General features: G+C 40.6%; 2 protein-coding genes across 6 annotated transcripts in view; one reads left to right on the forward strand and one right to left on the reverse strand.

Moving 5' to 3' along the window:
* Nucleotides 1-5,276: 5,276 nt before the first annotated feature.
* On the reverse strand, nt 5,277-19,214 carry parpbp (PARP1 binding protein). The gene is made up of 11 exons (XM_020613688.1): nt 19,142-19,214; nt 18,606-18,760; nt 16,761-16,997; nt 16,535-16,645; nt 14,729-14,899; nt 14,364-14,585; nt 12,213-12,440; nt 11,870-12,051; nt 10,739-10,820; nt 6,298-6,487; nt 5,277-5,816 (listed from the first exon to the last, which is right to left on the reverse strand). Exons 2-11 carry the CDS (start codon nt 18,753-18,755, stop codon nt 5,503-5,505), a joined length of 1,887 nt encoding a protein of 628 aa, XP_020469344.1. The 5' UTR covers nt 18,756-18,760; nt 19,142-19,214; the 3' UTR covers nt 5,277-5,502.
* A 235-nt stretch (nt 19,215-19,449) lies between these two features.
* Nucleotides 19,450-24,023, forward strand: part of nup37 (nucleoporin 37) — a 19,944-nt gene continuing 15,370 nt past the window's right edge. For 2 of the 5 annotated variants that reach the window (XR_002275996.1, XM_020613648.1), the window contains exons 1-3: nt 19,484-19,644; nt 21,063-21,257; nt 21,341-21,462. Coding sequence is in view for 4 of the 5 variants with exons in the window: in XM_020613648.1 (XP_020469304.1) it covers nt 21,102-21,257; nt 21,341-21,462 (278 nt within the window). In the remaining variant the exon portion in view is untranslated. Of the gene's footprint in view, nt 19,645-21,062; nt 21,258-21,340; nt 21,463-24,023 lie in introns of all 5 variants that reach the window. The other 3 variants (XM_020613652.1, XM_020613651.1, XM_020613649.1) reach the window with 3 other exon arrangements.

The raw sequence follows: 24,023 nt of genomic DNA on the forward strand, positions 1-24,023 counted from the left end.
TAACTCTATGTTTCTCCCTCTTCTGGAAATAGGTGTTAACTACAACCATTTCCATCCTCTTAGGAAAGTCCATCACCATCTGTCCTTCTAGGTTCCTTCCCTTAACACCAAACCTGCCCATCACCTCCTCATCACCTTTGTTCCCCTCACCAACGTGCCCATTGAAGTCTGTCCCAGTCACCACTCTCTCCCCTCTGGGAATACTCTCCATCACCTCATCTAACTCACTCCAGAATCTCTCCTTCTCTTCTAACTCACACCCTACTTGTGGAGCATAACCACTGACTACATTCAACATTACCCCTTCAATTTCCAACTTCAAACTGATCACCCTGTCTGACACTCTTTTCACCTCTAAAACATTCCTCACGAGCTCCTCCTTCAGGATCACTCCTACCCCATTTCTCTTCCTGCCCACACCTTAATAGAACAGTTCTATCCCCCTCCAATGCTACACTATGTAGGAAAACATATTAATGAAATCATAGCACATTTACTCTGACCTTTAAACTTTATGTGACCTTAGTCTTAGTATGGACTCTGTTAAGCTTTAGTCCCCCTCACCAAGGGGGTTAGGGAGAACCGAGGTAGGACTCAAAAGTGCAGACCCAGGTGCTAGTGAAAAAGGTGATTTATTTAAGGAGCACAAACAGAGTAACTGAGTCAACGTATAGTACAATAACCAGGGTAGGGCAGGGATGGCTGAGGAGACTAGGACAAGCAGATGAGTAGGAGGATTGCAGGAAACAGGAGAGTAGAGGACCAGGACAAGGCAGGCGAGTAGACAGGAGAACGGCGACAGGTGAGATGACAGGAGGGACACAGAAACGAGAAGACAGGATTGGTGTAGCGCTCGCTGAAGCGCTAGCTGTCCGGTACCCACGGTTGGGAAAATCACCGTCAGGTACTTATGGCTAGGAAAGTACGCCAGAGGTAATCACGGCATCGCTGCCAGATACACATAGCTAGGAAAGTATTGCCAACATGTGTGGCCCTATCTAACACAAAACAAGAAAAACTAAAACCTCGCCGTTCACTCAAACTGTCAAACACTTCCTCAACATGTCTGTGTCTAATATAGTGTAACGGAGCGTCTGCCAGAGGTTTAAATAAGGAGGAAGGTATTACAGTAATGCACCCCAGCTGTGTGCGACAACCCACAAGTCACTAATTACAGAAAGCGACACAGCTGGGGCGCCGATCCCACAAAAAGAGCGAGCAGGAGAGAGAAAGGCAGAAGAGAGGCAGGTTGCGCCGAGCAGATCTGACAGACTCCCTAAACAAGAGACATGATGCTTTTTAATGTTTTTTTAATGATCTTAGCCAAATTAACTCTCCTTCAATATATAAAGCAGCTTAGAGTAGAGTCACAATCAGGAAAGTAAAGCTCAAAGTCTTAAAAACTAAATATTGCAGATACCATACTCTACATCTGCTTTGTCCTGTTTACTCTAATACTTTTCTCTGAGATGAGCAGCCATTTGGTTGCTGTAGCCATGCCTGCAAATAAAGTAGATTATGGTGTATTAAAACTAAATGGCCTGGGTTTGTTACTGGGGGATGAGCCTATGACCTGCTGTGGTTCCCCATGAGTACAGACGAAGCCTCGTGCTGGATGACTACGTCAGCCATAAAGATAGGAAACCTAAAATCATTGTGTTGGTAAGTGGCACATCGTAATTGTTGGTGAGTTTTTCTGTCTGAAGCTGTTTAAAGGTAAACTAACAGCTTCATTAATGGTACCAAATAATTTGCTAATTCTTATAAACCATTAGTATGAAAAACGGTTGAGTTGTGAAAATCCCTTTAGCTCTTAGCTCATTACGTAGACTTTCCCCAATAGCTGATCACTGACTCCACCCAGATTACCAAAAAAAATTCCCATGTTTTTGTTTTTTTTGTCCCTCCATCATGCCAATGCAGTGGAAGTAAACATAATTTCATTGGTGGTAGTCACTCCACTGAAAAGAAACCTTTTTAAAATTCAGCGGCTTGAGATGAAACTGTTACTGTTGTCACGGTAAACCAATTTCATACAGTTATCACTGTTTCAAACTTTAAATATCATTAAAACCATGGTCGATTACTGTGCCTTGAAAAACTTCTCAGACCAAATGTAGAAAGCAACGTGGGTTTGTTTGGGTCAGTGAAAACGTGACAGAATGCCGTGACAGAGTGAGTGACAACAGTCTAGAGATTTTTCATTCATCTAATACAACTAAGTTGGAAGTGTTGGTATACTTTGGTCTTTACAACAGTCCTGAGGGAGACTTAATTGAAGATGGCTACCCTGTCTGCAGAGCATGCAGAAAAACAAATTGCTGAGGAAGGAGGCAACACTTCAAATGTTTTGAGTCATCTTACTGTTCTACAAATGACAGTCATTCATTGTATGAGATTTCTTTCTATAAACAGCCTCAACAAATAAATGTTCAACAGCAGAAAAGAGCACATTATCTCCATCTTGTCAATGAACATTTGACCCTTTTCAATTGGCCATGTCCTCCTGTCTTTTAAGTCAATATTTCACACACATCTGTGAACATTTTTTATGGTAGCATTGGAAAACCGGGAAATACTATTTACCAAAAAGGTCAAATGATCACAAGCGTATAAAGTTTTATTGGAATCACAGTGGGAAGAATGATGATATCTGTGCTCCATCAAATGTTTGGCTGTAACGTTAAAGAGTTTATCTGGCAGCAGCTTCTCCTGTGTGTCATGAACACAGTGGTTATCTCTGAAGTAATGGGGAACAGGCAGCCATGATGGAGAGAACAAAGCCACCTGGATGAGCCAGGACTGTGGAAGAAAATGGTACACTGTGATATAGTAAAAAACTAATGGGGAAACACATTTCTTCCATTTGGGGTTCCTGTGGCTTGGATCAGCTGGTGAAAGACAGATCCAGACCTGTGTTGCAAGTCAAAAGACAATCTTTGAAAACTGTTGCAAATTTACTGTAGCTTGCTGATCCAGAGTTCAGATTCTGCAGCATGTTAGTGTGTGTGGTCTTACGGTGTCATATGTAATCACTTATCAGTACTGTGTTTCAGGACTCGAGGCTGAGAGGACAAGGTATTCATGGGCTGAACCCGGCTTTTACCTGGAGCCTTCCTGTGCTCACAGACCGAAACTTGAGCCACACTTCTGCCAACTACAGCTTGAAAATGGATTGTAGAGACGCTGACCTAGACGGTAAGTATCTAGAAAACCCTTGTTTTTAAGAAAGTGGCAAGGTCAGCCATTTTCTATATTAATAGTATTTTCAGCAATGCCCATAGAGACCAAAACCTAAAACGGTCTCTGCCATTGACTGTTGTTCAAAAATTATTAAAAACAGCAAAACACACCACTGCACTGGGTGACATGTTTATTCATTACAAGAAATAATTCATGAAAGCACCATGAGCTAGCAGACTGTAAACAAGGCAGACAGCCACATGTAGACTTGCTTCTTGAAATGCTGTAAATAGTTGTGGTCATTTGGAGCTTTTGGGGCAACATTTTTAACAAATAATGTGGGTCTGGTGGCGGTGGAAATGGATTGGGCACATCATGTGAAGAGACAAAGGTGACATTGCCTGGAGTGCTTTACATTGGACACCTGAAAGAAGATGTAGGAGTGGCAGTCCTTCATTGCTGCCCTACATACCAGAGAGCATACTGGGCATTAAGTAGGTATTCGGGTTTGGTGTATCGTAACGAAAAGACGACACCCATTGCAGCAGTGTGTTTCAGTAATGTCTTCTTAGTCATTTTTGAACCAAAACAGAGGTCTGTGGCACAGGCGGATAAGCTAATCCATGTTGGAGCCTGTCAGACATTAAAACCAACAATGAATTGCCTCTACTCACTTAGTCTCTGTATAGGGATTGTTGAAATTACTATTAATATAGAAAATGACCAACTTTATCTTTTAAACAGACATATTTTCCTCAATTATATCGTACTAAATGTTAGATTTCCTCAGATTTATATTGACCACCGATACGTTTTGTTTCCTTAATTCTTTTAGTGCTGTGGTGTATGGTAGTAAGAGTGTACAGACCCTACTGGGAAACAAATGATGCCCCAGTCCCATCCCTTAATGTGCTGTAAAGGTTTTTCCTTTGCGTTACACGGAACTGCATTTCTTTGTAGAAATTAAGAGTGCACAACATGTAAAACAGTTAAAATGTATTCAAAATCAAAAGCCTGCATCATAATTACATGCATAATTAAATGCATTTCACACACAAAGAAAGGTTTATTAGCCACATGTCATGGACGAAGAAAGAGTACTGACTATATCAGGCTGCCGGTGAACTGCTATCAAACTGATCTCTGTTGCAGCCACTCAAGTCCACACAGCCTACTGGGTAAAAATCATACCACTTAAAGTAATGCAGAAACATTTAGCCAGTTCAATGGAAAATTGATTAACAGTTTTCCATAATCAATGCATGATTAAAGTTTTTTACCAAGCAGACATTGTAATAATTTGCTGTTTCTTGCTTCTTAACTCTGAAGCTTTTCTAAGTCCATTTTAATTTGACTTATGTTTAAACTTTATTAAAACAGTTGACCAGACAAAAACATACAACTGGGTCTGCAAATGACATTTTATAGGCTTAATGAATAAAGCAAAAGTTTGACATTTTGGGAAATATGCTGATTTGCTTTCACTTGTAAGAGTCTAATGATAGAATATATCTCTGAATGCTAAATATTGAGTTACCACCATGAAGGTGACTTCATCCTTTACAGTGTATAAGGATAACAGTGTATAAGGATTCTCAAACCCTTTGTACTAGTGCCTTAAATTTTAATTAACATTTTACATCTTGTTTGACAGAGCCAGTTTTTCCTCCTACTTCCAGTCTTTATGCTAATATAGGCTAACTGCTAGCTAGTTCTAGCCACATATCATGTAATTCAGAGTTGTATTGATCTTCTCAAACTTGGAAAAAAGGCAATTAAGCGTAACTATCTTTAAAAAATCTCAAACCCTTCCTTAAGTTCATTCATTTTCTACCACTTAATCACGGGGTCACAGCCAATCCTGGCAATCGGGTGAAGGCGGTGTACACCCTGGACAGGTTGCCAATCCATCGCAGGGCTAACACATAGACGAACAACCACACACGCACTCCTATGGACAATTTAGAGACACCTAACAACCTAAGCTGCATGTCTTTGGACTGTGGGAGGAAGCCGGAGTACCCGGAGAGAACCCACGCAAGCACGGGGAGAACATGCAAACTTCACACAGAAAGGTCCCGGGTGGGACCCGAACCTGGAACCTTCTTGCTGTGAGGCAGCAGTGCTAACCACTGCGCCACCGTGCTGCCCCCTTCCTTAAGTTGAATTAAAAAAAGTTAACGAGACTAAAAATAGTCAGTAGGAGCAGCCCTAATTTGAACATTTGTATACTGTATGAACAAGATTTGTCGATGGAGAAAACAACTGAACAACAGCTCAGAATGTCCATATTCTGTCATGAAATAATGCAAATGATGATTAGACTCTGAAAAAGCTGGTTAGTATTCCCTGTCCAGCTATCAGCTTCTTCTTTCTTGAGGCCTTGCTGACATTCTTACCAGGCTTTTTGACTGAGATGCTAGTGGGCTGTTTCTTCTCTGGAGGCTCATTCTCTGAGCCTTCATTTTGTTCAGAATCCACCTGCTTCCTCTTGTTACCTTTGCTCTGCATCTCAGTGTGAGCTTTCTTTCTGTTGCCCAGACCTGCACCACTTTTCGGCCCTAGAGCTGCCCCCTGTTGTACACCACTCTGCTCCTTATTTGGACATTTAGAGGTAGGCTTGGCTGGACAAACTGAAACAAAGCAAAAGAAAGTGTGATAACCTAGAAAAAAGGAAAATGATGTGATGAAATTGCTGACATTAGCTGCTAGTTGAAGCAGGCTGTGTGTTTATTCTACGAAGCTGAAACTTAACATTAGTCATGTGGCCTGATGGAGCCCAGCTTGAATTCTCACAGAACAAAAGACAGAAGGGGAAATGGGGGGACAAGTCTGTGGTTTTGCTACAGATGTGGGGGTGAATAGGTTTAATAGAATAGGGATTAATTTAATGGGCTCCCAGTCCCAGCCGTGGGACTGGGAAGGGTTCAAGGCTGGAGCGGAGAAGGTGTGCCTGGGCCTCAGTCCAGCTGTGTGTGGCGTCAGAGGAAACAAATCTATCCAGCAGAAAGAGAACACTCCATGGCTTGTGTTGACATTTTGAGCTTTTCTCTGCATGCAGGAGAGTGCAAAAAGTACCTGTTGTATTTCCAGAAATTAAGGTCAACTTTATACCTGAGGCTGTCTCCTCCACATCAGAATTGCACTCCTCATCTACAGCTGTGGGGGTTTTGAGTTTGGGCGCTGGGTGCACACAGGTGGGGGCCTGGCTGGTGCTGGGGAACTCCAGCACACGGTTGAGTTTCAGGTCTTCTTCATCTTTGTAGGTGCAGGCAAACTGTGATCGGATGACTCTGTCTCTAGCCTGAAATAAACAGGGAAAAATAATTCACTTGATATGATAGACGGACATGGTTGATAATCAGTATGAGAGACTCGGGGCAGGTGGCCTTAGTATCCAGCTTTCAAAATGTACGTTCTGGCTTTTGCAAACAAAACTCAGCACACACACACACACACACACACACACACACACACACACACACACACACACACACACACACACACACACACACACACACAAAATTCACTAAGTACTTTTCCATTTTTGCACATTTTAAACTGCTCAACAAGAGGGCAGGAGGTGCCAAATATCTGCAGCCACACTAGTGGCTAACTTCCTAGTTAGCTGTAAACACAAAGTGCAGCTGAGGCTGATGGGAATTTCAGTTTTTCCAGATAGAGTTGCTTCAGAGAGTATTCAGACCCCTTCACTTTTTGCACACTTGATTGTGCTGCTTAAATTATTTTTGACATTGTCTAAAACTTGATTCAAGTCCACCTGTGGCAAACTGTTATTACTGTACACAGGAAAGGCACCTGTGTATATAATGTCCCACAGTACACCCTGCTTCTCAGGACAAAGGTCAAGATGGGAATTCCAAGAAACTTTCTATAGACCTCTGAAAAAGATCAGAGCAAGGATATAAAACCATTTCTAATGCTTTGAGTATTCCCAGTAGCACAGTGGCCTCAGTGGAACCAGGACTGTTGCTACAGTTGGCTGTCCTGCCAAAATGAATAAAAGAACACTAAGGGTCTTGGTCAGGGAGGTGTCTAACAACTCAACAATTACTAACAGAGGTTCTGAAGATTGATATATATAATTGGCTCAACTGCACTACCTTTTAAACAGTAGAAAGTTTTGTTCTGTATTATCACAGTTACTGGTCTAAGACAGGAACACAGCACCTCATTAAAAGCCTTTTCAGACAGCCTATAACAAAGTTAATCATACTGAATATTACAATTCTCGCCCTGGGGCACAAAGATTCACAGCTTTTCATTCACTATTTGATCTGTGCCTATTTGGGATTATCACAATCCAAGGATTTCAGGCTAGTGGGCCACAGTAGGTGGAAGAAATCTTAGGGAAAAATATGGTAAGCAAAGCTGGGTGGGTTTGTAAAGCACAAAGGGATTAAAGCCTGTGTGCTTTTCAAAAGAACTTCATAAAATGCACCTTAAAGTTGCCATAGCATACTCATTTTGCTCATTTCCAGCAATTTAATGTTTACATCTAGATTAGCTTGGCACCCCTCATAACTCCAAAGAGTCTGTAATTATTTCAGAATGATAAAGCCAGAGAGCCTCTTCCTTAAAATAAGAGGATACTTCGTGAATGCGCACAACTCCTGCTGTCGGTGTTGTGTCGAAAGTGAACAGCACAACGAACCCCAACGGCATTACTTAGAATTTCTCCTCCATAGATAGGCAGACAACGGTATATGTACCGATGAAAAGAGATGTGTAACACTAAACAAAGTGGGTAATTGAGAAACCCCATATTTTAACTGGCATAATGCAGACAGAGTAACTTCTCCAGCCTTACAACAATTCTCGCTAACGTTATAGAAACAACGCATTAACAGACATGTAATGTGTTTTTTTTTTTTTTTTTTTTAACTTACCGTTAAGTCCCACCGAGTATTGGAAACATCGCTACAAGGCCAGTAAATCCAACTGGTGGTTGCTGCATCTTCCCCCACACAACCACATACAGTCCCAAAGTTGTGAAATTAATTTCAACAGGTAGTGTAGCGCCGACAGTAACATCATGGGTCATTAACCAGCAATACATCACATGCGGCAGACACACTGGCCTCAAATAGTCAAAACAAACAGGTACTGTGCTCCGGAGGAATCCAGCCTTGATGAGCTGATCATTCACCGCTGCGGGGCTTCACTGGCCGGATGCTTGTAGGTTAGACCCAGTCAGGTAAAACGTAGAGTCCTATACAGGAACATCCCTGGACATGCAGTAACCTCAGGCCCTGTAATTTTCTCCACATCCTCTGGTACAGCAGCAGGAGGTAAAATATATCCACAAAACTACACGCAGTCTCCAAATTCCTCTTTTAAAATGGCACCCATGGATGTCAGGAAAGCTCACATTAACATGCAACTGCCTAGCGATTAATGACAATTCAAGAAAATCACTAAATTATCACATAATACTTTAGTTTGTTAGGAAAAAAAAGTCTTGTGAGCGGGAGTGAGACGTGTATAAACCGAGGTGCTTCTGCACAGAAATACTAGAACATACAGTATGTACAGCTCATTTTTTGAGCTTTAAGCCAGGTCTAAGATGATAATTCACCATTGTAAATCAGAAAACAAGGAAAAGCATGCCATGGGCTCTTTAAACAACAATAATGGTAAGTTCTAGGCACATTTCAATAATGAACCTAAGTGTACTGAATGCTGTCCTAGTTGCATGTTAATAGAACATTGAAACAATGGGAGGGGGTGGAAGAATGAACATGGCCAAACTATGACTGACAGATAACATTTAATCCAATTACAACAGGTGCAGTGAGATGGCCCTCATTCCACTGAAGAAGACTGTCCTGAAATAACCTCCATGCACTGCCTGACCTGACGCTGGAGACACCTGACAAAGACATTCCTGAGAATATTTCTTATCACAAGTGCAGGCACTTTCTATGGCTTTGTGTTTTGACATTTTCTTCCACGGGTGATAAGTCAGAATGAGTAACAGGTACACCATTACAATTTTTACCATCAGAGAATAATAGAATCACTCAAAGTAAATATGTGTGTATTGTTTTGTGGCAAACATCATTTCTGGGGTCATATAAGAGCAGCAATATATTGGATTTACAAGTAATAGTATGTTTGAATCATCTGTGGCACTGAGGAAATGATTTGGAAACACCTCAAAAGCAGAAACCATCTTTGTGTGTGCCGTTTGACATCATTGCATGATGAAACTGTTGCATAATTCTTGTATAAAGTCATTCACCAGACAACAGGAAACAATAACCTTTCAAGCAAGCTTCCCTAGCTGTTCAAGTTACACAACTGATACGGCATCTTCAAAGTGAAATTGATGTAGAAAACTTCCACTGAGTTCAGGAAGGAGTGAACTGTTCAGAGACCATTACAGCGCACTGAACCAGGAAGGCAGCCAGATTGTGGGAAGCTAAAATGACATCTGCTAGTGAAATCAAATACAGGAATCATTTCACAAAATGTGTTTAGCATACATGTTCAAAAGGAGCTCTCACACGGAGCTACTTCATGTTAAAAGTTCAGTCCTATCCTAAAATCTAGAGCTGGTTTTGTCAGTGTTTTTGGGGTGACTCAGCAGTTGTGCAGTGTGGAACAGAGGTTGAAGTAGTACTCGAATCCTTTTAATTAACAGTAGCAATACCAAGCTGTAAATAATAGTACTACAGATAAAGGTCCTGCATTCCAAATTTTACTAAAGTAAAATTAGGAAAATATTAGCAAAATGAACTAAAAGCATCAAAATGGATCATTTTCAGTGTTATTATAAATAATGTATAATTAGGTTATTACTACTGATCCATTAGCACAGCCATAGCTGACAGTGACTCAGGTGACACCACTTGAGGCAATAAATTATACTTCAAACAGGTACCCCCCCCTCAAGATACATTCTGATAAATCACCTTGTCGGTGCTCTCTGGTGGACAAGCTAAGGTAAGCTGGTGTATATATTGGCTGATAAGTAACAAAAAACTGAAGTACTGAAATAACTGAATTGCCACAAAGAAGTACAAAGTCAGTATAGTCGTAATTAACAGATCAAAGAGTAAAGTCCGCCAAAATGTGACCCCCCATTGTCTGACACTGACCTCAGAAAACATCAAGATGAAAAGACAGAACAGCTTAGGTCACAGCCAGGAGGGAAGGAAGGAAAAAGAGATACTGATAAATATGCAGCATGTGAAATTGTGCAGCGTAAGCAAATGGTCCTGATCCCAGACAATAGCATAACTTATCATCAGGATTGGTTAATGGTTTGAATCCCTCACAAATAATTAGTTTTATGCCATGGATTTAAACAGCACCCACAAACCAACACTAAGAGCTAAAACACAGCTGTGCAAATGGGAATGGTGGAAGTCAGTTAAGATGTGAGCTTCAGTTAAGAAAATAAATAATATAATACCAGGGAGAAATTACAGGATGTAAAGACATTATTTTCAATGTTTGTACATCTGATTCAATTTGAAGTAACTGATGGTTTCGATTTGGGGTTCTTGGATGAAGGGGCCCATGTTACCTTGGGTTTGAGCAGGTCTAGCCGGCTCTGGACGCGGTTCCTTAGGGGTTCTGGAGAGCATCCAGTAGACATTTCGGGGGATCTGAGGAGGGAGCCACAATGAAAGGCTAAGAGGCTTATAAAGTAGAAGAGCTAGAAGAAATTTTAAAGCACAGTTCTCTTTTAAATGCAGCTTTACAGAGTGCAAGATCATAAAATCAATGTGTAAAACACGTTTTCACTAGTGTCAGACTGAGCTGATGTTGGGCTTTTGCAACAAATTGGATATGAGCTGTTCAGTGTCATCCACCTTTGACATAAATTAGGTTCCCCCCCAAATCCAGTACAGTCTATAAGCAACAGGTGGTATACACTTATTCACTATATAACATCAGTAAAATTCTTTCAAGTTACTGCAGGGTGCTTTAGTGCTGCAACTAACCATCACTTACATTAGCAATTAATCAGATTATTTTTAGTCTAGAAAATGTCATAAAACAGTCATAAATGTCCTAAAATATTAAAATTGCTGGGTGCACCAGAACAGGGAGAAAACAACGCCAAAATACACTATGACAAGCCACATAAAGATGAGATTTGTGCTCTACTGGAGGTTTTTTCCCAGACTTCATATTTTACTTTTTCAAGAGTAAGGGTGGTTACTAAATGGTTGGTTTTGTGTAATATGCATCTGGTTTGTTTGCCCATCTCCGTTAAAATGATGCACACTGTCATGTCCAGACTGTTTCTGCAGAATATATCCAGGATTGTTTTAGCCTTAAACAGGGCTAGTGTTGCCTTTGTCCAGCAGTATTTGTGAATTGTTTTGTATTAGTTTCCTTTTTGTCCACCTCATTTCTTGAAACAAGAAAACTGAAATGCTGCCACACAACAGCTGATGATCTGCATCAGCATCTGTTAATTCAGCTTCAAATTCTGCATCATAAGCGCATTTTTACTAGTGAAATAACCATATAGAATATCCTTGTAGATACATCACAGTCCCATGATGGTATTGAGCCTTTTTCCTGTCATGAAATTACAAACATCGTTACATCCCTAATCATTAACCTTGAAAATATATTGTCCTCTTACAAAATACAAAGGCCATTTCAGTCAAAATTGTTGTATTGTATGCTTAACTGTGCTGACCTGAACATTGTGAGGATGCATGTTCCCTCAGTTCCACTAAGGGCAGGCTGGTCCTCAGACAGCAGGTCTGCCTTATTCTGACATGGAGGAGTCAGGGCCTCTTCGTCCAGCATCGCCATCAGCACCTTCACAGTGTCCCGGCCTCCGTATGCAGTGGCATGATTGACTGCGTAAGCTCTTGGCTGAAGAGGAACAGCAACACAGCTACAGTCATCGCGCTGTCAGCTCACACAGCTGATGACAGAAGATGAAGAAGTAGCTTCTGCTTGAATGTGTGGACTTCAGTTAGAAACACGAGTCAAATCTGTAGCTGATTGGCTGGAGAGCAGAGGATATACATTACCCTGGCAGGGCTTATCCCTGTGCCGCCTCCATTAGCGGTTTGTTTGTGGATATGGTGTAGCTGGCAGATCCTCTCCTTCAGCTCCTTTGATGTCTCTTCAACTGCAGCATAAACTGCATCTCCACTGCTGCGTCCCTTTACCAGCACTGTCCTGATGGCAGACACCAGCCTGTCTCCACATACACTGAAATGATATGTAGTGACAGCTACTAGAGAAGTTGTATTGTGCTAAAGAGAGAAAAATCAGCATTTGTTTTGGAAAGTATTAGATGACTTCTACTGAGTGCGCAGACTCAGGTTTTCAGCTGGATGGAATTAATAGTGTTAATGAGTTCAGCCAATATTTGCCAACATGAATAACTTTCTCCAAAAACTGAAACCCCAGAAAAGCCAGGGTTTTAGTCTGAGTGTCTTCAAAAGATATGCTGCAGCTTCATTTTCAATTAATTGGACACTGACTTGTAGCTGTGCCAATATTAACAGTTATGAAACAGAACATATGCTTCAGACCCCTGGAGGCCAAAAACTCAGGGATTTTCTTCAATATAGTTTTGGAGGATTTTTGTCTATGTTCACACACTGTCTGTGTTGCATGTCAAAATACCCTAACAACATAACACCTGTGTCAGTTTATAACAGTCAAGGGCACTAATAGCATGTTAGAAAAGATTGCAGTAAGGTGGCGAGGTGGTGGTCCAACCCGACTCAGCTCTGATGTCAGAGAGCAGGCCTCAGTAACAGAATCATTTGGTTAAAACAGATGTTTGCAATACAAGGGGCCCTGAATTCTCTGTAGAAGATGTTTGTATGAGGAAATATAGTAGTCCACTGAGAGCGTAAATGCACTGCCTGCTGAAAGACGTGTTGGCTGAGTTCATCAGTGTCTCATCAAACGTGGAGCGCTTCCAGCCTGCATGAACTGAGAACCCTCAAAAGAGCAGTGAGAGTTGAATCCACTACTACACAAACATCACAATGTATTGTTAGGGCTCGGCTGAGCAAAGCTCAGGAAGGGGACTGCTACAAAGGTTGCCTTCAACAGATTCACCTCCAAGCTCAGCCCTAACACGATTCAAAAGCTAAATCATTTTGGATATCCACTTCTGTTGTGCTGCCAACTACTTTGACATCAAAAATAATTGGTAATGGTATTGAGAGTGATCTGTGGAGCTTGAGGTTTGATGATAATTCATCAAAGTAAGAGCATTACAACAGAGAACAAGTTATTTAACCACAACAGGCTTTGATGTAGCAAAGATGAACATGTTTAGCAATCCAAATGTTATCATGAGAAGCTTAGATGGGAGTCTTTACTGTGATATCTAGGAAATAATTACAAGCTACAGTAGGACAGGTGGATTTTATGATCGCAGGTGCAATTTCACTACACTGGGTTGTAAATATGTCTGTGAACAGCAACACATAGAGCTGCTGAACTTAGTTCAGCTTTCAAACTTGAATTAGCCACATCAAAGAAGTGGATTTTTAACCTGAACTTAAATTCTAGGAAGAAGTGGAGACACCTCAAAGAAAATTCCATCCATTCATAGATGACAAGTTTTTCTGTATTAGACCTCTGCATTACTTTCATCAGCTCAGGATGAATGTGTGGAAATGGATTACACCTGTATGTGTATAAAGGCACTATAAATTAAGTACTGCATTTTGCAAGGTTCCAAAAATTGTTTATATAGTCATCTTTGGGATAATCTACTACAGATCAGATGGATGAAGATTTCAGTAATGAATTGATTCTCTAAACAGTTGTCATCTGTGTATCCAAAGCTGTTTCCAGTCTTTATGCTAAGATAAGCCAAGCTATCTAGCTGTAGCTTCATACATAATGTGACTTCCACATCTTTTTGTTACCATTCTAACTCTTGGCAAGGAAGTGAATAAGCATATTTTGCAAGATGTGAAAGTATTTCTGTAATATGTTTGATTTGTGCATAATGTGAAAATTTACCAAACACTGTACAATTTGTATCTTGTTGAGTTTTAAACACTTCAGTTTTACTTATGTTGCCAAAAATTTGAATTGCATCTCTGACACTTTGACCACTTCAATTTCAACTCAGATTCAAAAACTAAAGCCTTAACACATTCTTGTTTACAGTTCAATCATGGAGCCTATTCCTCCTCAACATTTACAACTGATTCCTTGAATAGAGGCATTTCCTCAAAAGCAACAGAAAGAATGTGAGCAAGTGGAAGCTGTGCTGTGTACGTAATCTCCCCTAGGATTTCTTCCAGGTTGTCTAGAAACTGGACAAAGTCAGACAGGCCTTTAACATGTTTCCTCAGTGGGTCAGACTCAGCTGGGGCATAGCTCTTTCCTCCAAGCTGGATGGCCCGCACAAAAGATGTCACTGCCTGCAAATAGCATGAACACAAATCCCTAAGTGTTGCATCAGAGAGTATTACTCCAGTTTTAAAATAATGGGTTTCTGGTGACATCAAGTGTGAATACATCAGCGCTAAGACCTAGGCACATGTTGACTGTCAGTGTTTCATACCAAGAAGAGAGAAGTGTTGTTGTTGCGTGCAGTGTGCTTTATGTGTGTAAACGCCTGCTGTCCAAGTGTGCGACTGGGGACATCGAGGGTAAGTGCCAAGGCCATGTCATTCTTGGAGTTAACAAGCAAATTCAGATAGGAGCAGAACACCCTTCTCACTGCCATTTTGACCTGTTGATAATCAGAATACACATTTTTAAAGTACATCATTCTCATTTCAGTTCCTACATTTTTTTTTTGAAATATGCTTCTAAGGCTTCAGCACCAATTTAGCTCAGCATAAAGAAAGGAAATGCAGGGAAACAGTGAGCCTGGCTCTGTCCAAAGGTAACAAAATCACCTCTAAAGCTCACCAACTAACTTTGTTTAATCAGTACAAAAACTGAAGTGTAAAACTGATGATTTTGATAGTTTATGATGGGTTTATTCATTATTGCCGTTTGAGGTGCTGCTATGCAGATTTAGCCTGCTAATGTACACCGATCAGGCATAACATTATGACCACTGAGAGGTGAAGTGAAGAACACTGATTATCTCGTGGCACCTGTCAGTGTGTGGGGTATATTAGGCAGCAAGTGAACATTCAGTCCTTGAAGTTGATGCGTTGGAAGCAGGAAAAATGGGCAAGTGGAAGGCTCTGAGTGTCTTTGACAAAGGCCAACCAGTTATGGTGAGCTGACTGGGTCAGAGCGTCTCCCACACTGCAGGTCTTGGTGGGTGTTCTTGGTCTTCAAAGGTTAGTCCCTACCAACAGTGTCTAAGGAAGGACAAATGGTGAACTGGAGACAGGGTCATGGACGCCCACGGCTCACTGATGATGAGGTTGACCTACTGTAGATTAAACTTTTAACTTCCATTTGTACTTTTCTAAAGATTAAAACTTATTTGAATCTTTGTTAAAATGGTTGAAAATGAGAAATACTGTACATTGGTCTCTATGAAGAGAAAGAGTCAGGGGCTGTAGTGGTGATATCACACCTAGAGAGGTGAGGCTGTTGAATTCTCTCTAACTTGTCCTCACGACCAGTTTTCACTCCTTTTACATAAGTTTTTCACTGACTTGTAGACACATCTGTGCTCTTCCTGACAGTAGAACTGTGGAAGCAAATGGATTCACAGAAGAAGCACAGTGAACTGCAGAGTGACACAAGTGCCAACCAACTGCCACATTGACTCCTATGTAAACAGTATTAGGCAGGTGGTCATAATGTTATGCCTGATCGGGGTATGCTAAACTAAGCTAACCGGCCTCTGGACAAACAGAAGTGTGGGATTTTTCCATCCATCTTTCCACCAGAAGGTTGAACTATTTCTTTAATAGACGTTTTGGCCTGATAGCAGTCTGTGTTGTGTTTATCAGCTACCATTAAAAGCTTTACTGCCTGAATAAAAACCACTAAAAACAGCAAGCAACAGCCTATATTAAACTCCAAACATTACATCACTCTGTTAGAAGAGCAATCCTCTACTAAAACTCAAAAATTCCAAAGTGACAGAGAAGAGAAGAGGAAGGAGACTTCTACAGAAGCTCTTGTCTAGCTGAATTTTAAACATCTGGCCGGTAATTGAATTCTCACTGCACTCTTAAATCTGAGTGATATGATATAGAGCTCCTGTCAATAACTGCAGGAGGGATCCTAGACAAAATTAAGTATGCTCAAGAATAATCCCCAGGATTAGAGAATGAATTTCACTTTCCTAAAAAGAAACAAACAAAACTTTTTATGTAAGAATGGTGGAAAAAGGGGATTTCTTATGAAATATACTGCACCATTTATTAGTAAATGAAAACCTGACACGGCCTACCTCTGATCTGCAGGACCTGCCTTTTCTACACGGCGTTGATGGGACTGAGACGTCTGGCAACTCTGAGACCTCCATGTTGATAGTTCCTGATAGGAACTCAAACAGCTCAATCTTAGCAAAAGAGGGAAAAGAGCAATGGCCAATTTAATAGTTCTATCTTAAACACAGAAACCAGTCTGATCAGCGACAATCAATACTTGTCTGATTTCAACCAGCTTCTGCTGACCGGGCTCACGGGCTCCTCTGGGTCTGAGTCCATTAGTCTCAGCTGTTTGTACATGAAGATGATATCAACCAGGTCCACTGTGTTGGAGCATTTCAGGAAGGATTCGTATGCCTCCACGATGAGGTCATAGTTCTCCAATCGTGCAGAGCTGGGGGGTGGCAGGTGAAGTTTGTCTAGCAGTAAGTGTTTCCAGACCATCAGGACATCACTCAGAGGCACTTTGAAGTCTTTGCCGTGCTGTCACAGGAAGAGAGAAAACAGTAAAAGCAGCAGCCATAATTACTGACGGCCTGGAACCAATCAGTTCAGAAGCAGGAAGGCTTTCTGCTGTAGTCCAAAAATAAGCCATGAGCGATCTCAACCGGAAGCCTTTGGAAATGCTATCATTTATTGATGTGATAACAGTCAGCCTGATGGTTCAGTTGATCTATGCCACAATCATGACACGAACTGGGCCCTATCCGGCTTTCTATTTGGGATGCCGGATGATTTAAAGCAAGAATATTGCTGTTGAAGTTCAGAGAATCTTTTCATAGTTTATTCCTTTATTGGTGGGAGTCCCTGATGGACTAGTGGCTAGGATTCAGCGCTCTCGCCACTGTGTCCCGGGTTCAACTCAGGGTTGTGTCAGGAAGGGCATCTGGCATAAAACATGTGCCAGACTTCACCATGTGAGTTGTCAGTGTGACAGTTTGCTGTGGCAACCCCTTGTGGGAATGGCCGAAGGTGAATTATTTTATTCTTTTTTTATTGGTGATTGCAATTGTTTAACATCAGCTCTAGTCATCACCTAAGAACCCAAAGGACAATGACAACAAAGTCTTTTGAGCTGCATGAAAGAAAATGAAGAAAACAAGAAAATTTCTGAAGAAATAGTAAGTGTGCCCGCACCTGTTGCCATTTTACAAGTGCATGTGATGGGGCACAAGTTTTCGTTGAAGGTAGCGCCATCTAGTGTCAACAGGGGATGAAACTAAGGACAGAGAGATATCAGTGTAGCTCATGTATTGTGAATTTGGATGAGATTCATGGCTTTCTTGTAGAGTTATAGCATTTCAACCATAAAGGCTACCTGTTGCGCCCGCAAGTGGCAAAAGTAAACAAAACTCTACCAGCCTGCCCAGAGTGGGGTCCTGTACTGGGGACCCTATTTTGGTAGCATTTGAACTTTTTATTGAAGAGTTATAGCATTTGAAATCAGTGGGCCTGGCCCACTTGCCTTCAGTGGGCAATAGGAGAACGCTAGGGAATATTGCACAACAGGTGGCACCATTCTTTCCGCAGGTGCTACAAATAGGGGGTGTACCAGGTTTGGTGAAGATTTGATGAAGTATGGGGAATAGACTGAAAAAATGGCAGAAAATTTTGTCAGGCGGAAGTGGGCGGCCCCAATTGCGTAAGGTTTCAAGAACCATGCAAGGAATCCAGGGGAAAAATTATTTTTATTTTATGCCAAACAAAAAGGCTTCTAATTGACCACAAGGTGGCACAGTAGGGGTCTTTTTTATTGTCTGTAGTCTTGTCAGAAGGAACACTGGTACCAGGTTTGAAGTTACTATCTTTAATAGTTGTTGAGATATTCCCAAAAACCTTGAAAAAAGTAATTTCCCATTCATCTTTAGCAGGAAAAATCATTATTTTTTGCGATTTGTACGAAAATTGTATTATGAATTCACACAAATAGTCATAGCACACTATTCCCAGCATACTTAAAGTTGGTGCATGTCGCTCAAAAACTGTGGGAGGAGTAGTGAATCAAAATTCAAAGAAAAATAATTAAAAATATGGGAAACAATAATAGTGTTTCTGCATCTCATGCAGGCACACTAATTAACAGTTACATACCTGTTTATTCACTTCTGCCATGGCGAGCTGCAGTACCATCAGCATACTATCAGCTCCATGAATGGTAGTTCTCTCAGACTGTAGAGCTCTGTGGCACTCTCTCCTGAAGGTTTTCACCATCAGCTTTAGACGGTCTCCTAAAGCTTCCATTTTACCTTAAAAAGCAGGAAAGGAAAATAGTCTTTCCAAACCTGTGGCTTGAAGTACTAGACAAGAGTATTTATTTATTTGGATAAATGACTGTTACTGCATTAAGCCAACTATAGCCATAAAAATGTTGGGGGAAAAGTAAAGCGGGTTTACAAGTAGATATAAAAGAAACATAGTTTATGGTGTAGTACTAAAGCATTTCTTTCCCCTTTTCTTGAAAATAAAACCTTAGTCTTGCAGGCCCTGGTAGCACACAACTGCTGAGGTCAGTTAATTCCAAAAATATACCTCATTATGTTTATGTAACCTCCCAATTGTGAATACGTTATAATTAAGAATTTACGACTACAGTAAATCACAAACAATGTCAATTTAATTGCACAAACCTCTAATATTGGATCAATCTCCAGCATAACACATCCTCGACAGAAAAAGTAGCTCTTTTGAAATTTTAAATCCCGACACAGTTTGCTGCCTTCCGGCCAATCAGCTTGCAGCAGACCGCAGGGGGAGCTGTCACGTGAAAAACAATCTTTTCGTTACATTACTTTCTAAAGCATCGTGGAGGATTACAAGCGATCGTAATAAAAGAATATCTAACAGTTTATTTTAAATATATGTCGTATTTCGCGAAGTGAATTAGGTTTTTTCATTTACGTTGCGCGAGATCTCACCTATTCATTTCTACTCGATAGTACATTCCATGACGTACCCGGAAGTAGGTTGAAAATATCTCTAAGGCGCGCACCATTTGATTCAGCTGAATTGTTGGTTTTTCTTCTGCGATATCTGTCGGTTGGTGCTGTGTTCTGAATTGAAATATACTGTCGTAACTAAGAGATAGTCATTAAGTTTTCAGTCGGAACGTTAAATTGTAAGAACGAGAAAGGTAATTGTTTGGCTAATTGCTAGCTAGCTGAGTATTCCTGTCTGAGTCGGATAGTGGTCACATTTTAATGACATTGCCGTTAGTTAAGTGAACCCCGAGCTGAATGTAACATTGGTTCACTTAAAATCAAGTGCATATTATAGCTAGATCGTTTTGTATCAAAATAACACGGATACGAGTCGTTCTACTGTAAATGAGGAAATATTTACCCCATTCCGGTTTAGGTTGTTTAATGTTAACATTACCTTCCATAACTGTATACCTAGTAGATCCAACAATTAGAGATAAACATAACGTTATTGCCAATATTCGGCATGTGTAACTTTTTTCACTAGACGTTTTAATTTCATGTTATGGTGAAAATACTGGTGTATTGCTGCCAGATTTAAACCCTGATAAAATTGGATTTGTCTAGAGTTAAACATATATCAGTGCTGCTTGATTTAAACCCTGATAAAAGGGTTAGGGTTTGTTAAGTGAACCCTAGAGTTAAACATATATCAGTGCTGCTTTGTGTATTTGATGATTGCTGAATTGAAGAATCAGTGATACAGTCTTTAGTAAAGCCTCTTAAATTATGCCTCTAGTAGCTATGGATATCTTTATTCCAAAACACATATAGATAACAAGCAAATATTTGAGCAAGATTTGGCCTGACATTTTCAGTCTGACCAAATGCCTTGCATGTCTTGAGATGGTTCTGGCTAATTGTGATTTTACAAGGTTGAGAAACTGTTTAATCTATGAGTGATTTCCCTTTTTTATTTTTGTTAATTATGCAGTTGAACTAATCATGAGTATTTGAGAATTACATCAGTGTTCAAGTCACAGATTTAAGTCTATTGAGTATTGTTTTGTGTGGGGCAGTTGACAGTATGACAGAATGTGATATAAAGTCCCACATTTTATTATAATTTTACTATGAACTATCACACAAGCAGTACTTGTGTTTCAGCTGGGGCTAGGAGTGGGCAGCACAGGTACAACCTCTATCACAGTATATGCACTGTATTATTATGTAGTACATTTTGGGGAAAATCAATTTAGAAACTGTTAATTGGTAAAACAACCCGATAGGGGTGTTTGTTTTTGGCTAATTCAGCAAATGAATGACCTGAGAAATTGAGGTGCTTTATTGCATTGATGCATAATTATATAATTTTATTATTACCATACAGTGGACTGATATGCAACATTGCCCATAATTGTCTAAATACATCTAGAGATGGAATAGCTGCCTATATAAACACTACCACATGCTGTCTCAGCAGTTGTCACATTAATATCAGTTTATATCATTGTTTTGCCCAAATTTAACTCCAGCTAATATATTACTGTTCAGTATCAACTGAGTTGTTTAGATGATCATATATAAAGATGAGAATAACTTTTTCTTGTCCTCTTTTGTTCTGATGTAGTATAGTTAAAAAAACAAGTCACTTTCATCAGGGGACAGCATGCAGGAGGGCTCCAGCCGCAGTCCCAGCTACACAGTGACATGTGAGGACTATGTTCATGTGGTAGAGTTCAGTCCTTTCAGCTCTGGCACCCCTGCCTCTCTCCTGGCCTATGGTGGAAACCAGTATGTGGTAGTGGGCACCTGCCTCTTCCAGGTTAGAAATGCATCTTCACACAATCTAGGTTACCAATTCCACAGTGTATTGCTTCTCTTCTGAACATAAACTTGTTCCCATAGGAGGAGGGTATGGAGATTGAAGGAGTTGAATTCAATGTTCTTCGGGCTTTTCATCATGAATTGCGTGTTGATGCTCTTGCCTGGAGTCCTGACTCTCGGCTGGACAGGATACCCACTATCAGGTCCTGCTATTTTTTTCAGTCGACGCCTGTGCCCAGCACCTTTTTGCGGGTTATATTATGATAGTTGTAAAACAATGCATTCTCTTATTTATGTGGAATTCCTTTGGTTTCAAAAAAGATACTGAAGCAGTTTTTTTGAAGCAAAAGTGTTGCACGTGGTTCCAAGAGTGTTGACATGTTTAGAGTCTGCCCATCACTAAGATAAAATATATGCAGCTTGTTATAAATAACCCAAAATATCCAAAATACCCTTAGTATATTAGCTTTTATGAAGAGTTTCATGAGCTATTGGTTGTGTTCAACATAAGATGGTGTTTATGGTGGGACATCTACATCTCAAGGCCCTCTTGTTATACAAGAGGTCATCAGACTGTTGTTAAAGGATTAGTGTCAGACTATACATCAGAAACCTGACGTCCGTACCCTTTAACACAACTGGATAATTTTTCACAAAGAAACTGTTCAGAACAAGTGGCTGTTGTAGAGAAAGCACCGTAGCCACACTTTGTGCTTTGTACAAGTAGTCATGGCCTCTCACTGTCACACAGCTTCTGCCAGGATGTGAGCCAAGTTGTTTCAGGTGGCCTTAGACAGGAGGAAGGTAGTTCAACTATAGATTGTTAGAAAGCAAGAGTTTCTTCCTAATTGCAGCACTGGATGGGAAGATTTTTTGGCCCCTCAGGAGGTGTTTAGGCTTTCTGTAATTGAAAAGGAAAGGCAGCAATAATTCTTGGCCTTCTGTGGTTTACTCCACAGAGCCCCTGAGCCAGCCCTGTGACGTGCACACATGTTATTGTGCTGATGACTACCCACTCAGGTTCCATCCCTCCCTCCAGTCTGCACATAGCTGTGCCTTCCAGGAAAAGTACAATGTTCTCACGGGCTTGCCTGAAGCAGGGGCCTAGCAAGAGTGAGAGAGGGACGAAGAGGGGGCTTGAGCTGCAGTGCTGCCACCAGTCTTCACAGCAGCCAGTAAAGGGAACAGATCTGAAGGCAACTGAAACTTACAAAGCTTAGACACCTCCCACATAACCACTGACTATCACCAGAAATGCAGTTTTTTTTTTTTATCTTGACTGTCGGAAAGAAGCACGTTTAATCACAGAGTAAACAGTGACCAGCACAATGAACAAGAGGTAGGGGACATTTTAATGATAGGAAATGAGGGGATAGAGATAGGAACAACATATAAAGAGGTCCTCATTTGTGCTCACACAAGGGATCAATCACAGTCATTCTCAGAGCAAACTAGTTTATGTATAATCTTACAGCTAATGTGCAAGTGTAAAAATCACTATACCAATACCAGCACTACCTTCAGAATTCAGATGTTATGAAGCTCACCAAAAGTCCTCTTTACTTTGTTTTTCCCGGGCTCTGTCGAGGTGTACTTTATGGTGATATCACACAGGAAAGAATAAATTGTTGTCTCATTTGTGCAAAATAATAATTACAGTTGTTTAGAACAGCAAAGCTGAAATTAACTACCCCAAAAATTCATGACAGTTGCCCTTTTTCAGTGACTTCTTATATTTTGCAGTATTACTGGAGGTCAGTCAAGAAAATGGCTTTGACATTAAACTAAAACAAGAGCAAAAAGAATCAGAATATTTTCCATGCTTTACTCCAGAGTACAAGACTAATTTGTAGGGTTAGAGAGCCTATCCTAATATAATCTAATCTACTGTAGCAGTAATACCCTGAAGCATGTTAGGGGTGTTTGTAGTGACATCATGCCAAATCCATCTGTGCCTGCAACTGAAAATGTGTGAACCGTTGTCTGTTTATTCTGGTGATATGTGTGTGTTTTTCTTGTCATAAGTGAGTTAGTGTAATTGTGTGAATAATTGCAGGCACTGGCGTATACTAGGACTGATTAGAGGGAAAGTCCTCTGCCTGGCGCTGCATAGGTTTTTGAATAGAGACATGCATAAATGGCATGATGAATCTTTTTTTCCTCTGTGTTTATCTTAGCTTGCAATTAGAATCTCTCTGGCATGTTTCTACTGATCACTGTCCAAGTTTCTACCACACACACTGACATACATCTAGAGGTGTCAGTCTAGGTGGTTGCAGGCATATACAGTGGGTACGGAAAGTATTCAGACCCCTTAAATTTTTCACTCTTTGTTATATTGCAGCCATATGCTAAAATCATTTAAGTTCATTTTTTTTCCTCAATGTACACACAGCACCCCATATTGACAGAAAAACACAGAATTTTTGACATTTTTGCAGATTTATTAAAAAAGAAAAACTGAAATATCACATGGTCATAAGTATTCAGACCCTTTGCTGTGACACTCATATATTTAACTTAGGTGCTGTCCATTTCTTCTGATCATCCATGAGATGGTTCTACACCTTCATTTCAGTCCAGCTGTGTTTGATTATACTGATTGACCGTGATTAGGAAAGCCACCCACCTGTCTATATAAGACCCTACAGCTCACAGTGCATGTCAGAGCAAATGAGAATCATGAGGTCAAAGGAACTGCCTGAAGAGCTCAGAGACAGAATTGTGGCAAGGCACAGATCTGGCAAAGGTTACAAAAAAATTT

The sequence above is a fragment of the Monopterus albus genome, unplaced genomic scaffold, assembly GCF_001952655.1.
Source record: "Monopterus albus unplaced genomic scaffold, M_albus_1.0 scaffold136.1, whole genome shotgun sequence".
Lineage (NCBI taxonomy): Eukaryota > Metazoa > Chordata > Actinopteri > Synbranchiformes > Synbranchidae > Monopterus > Monopterus albus.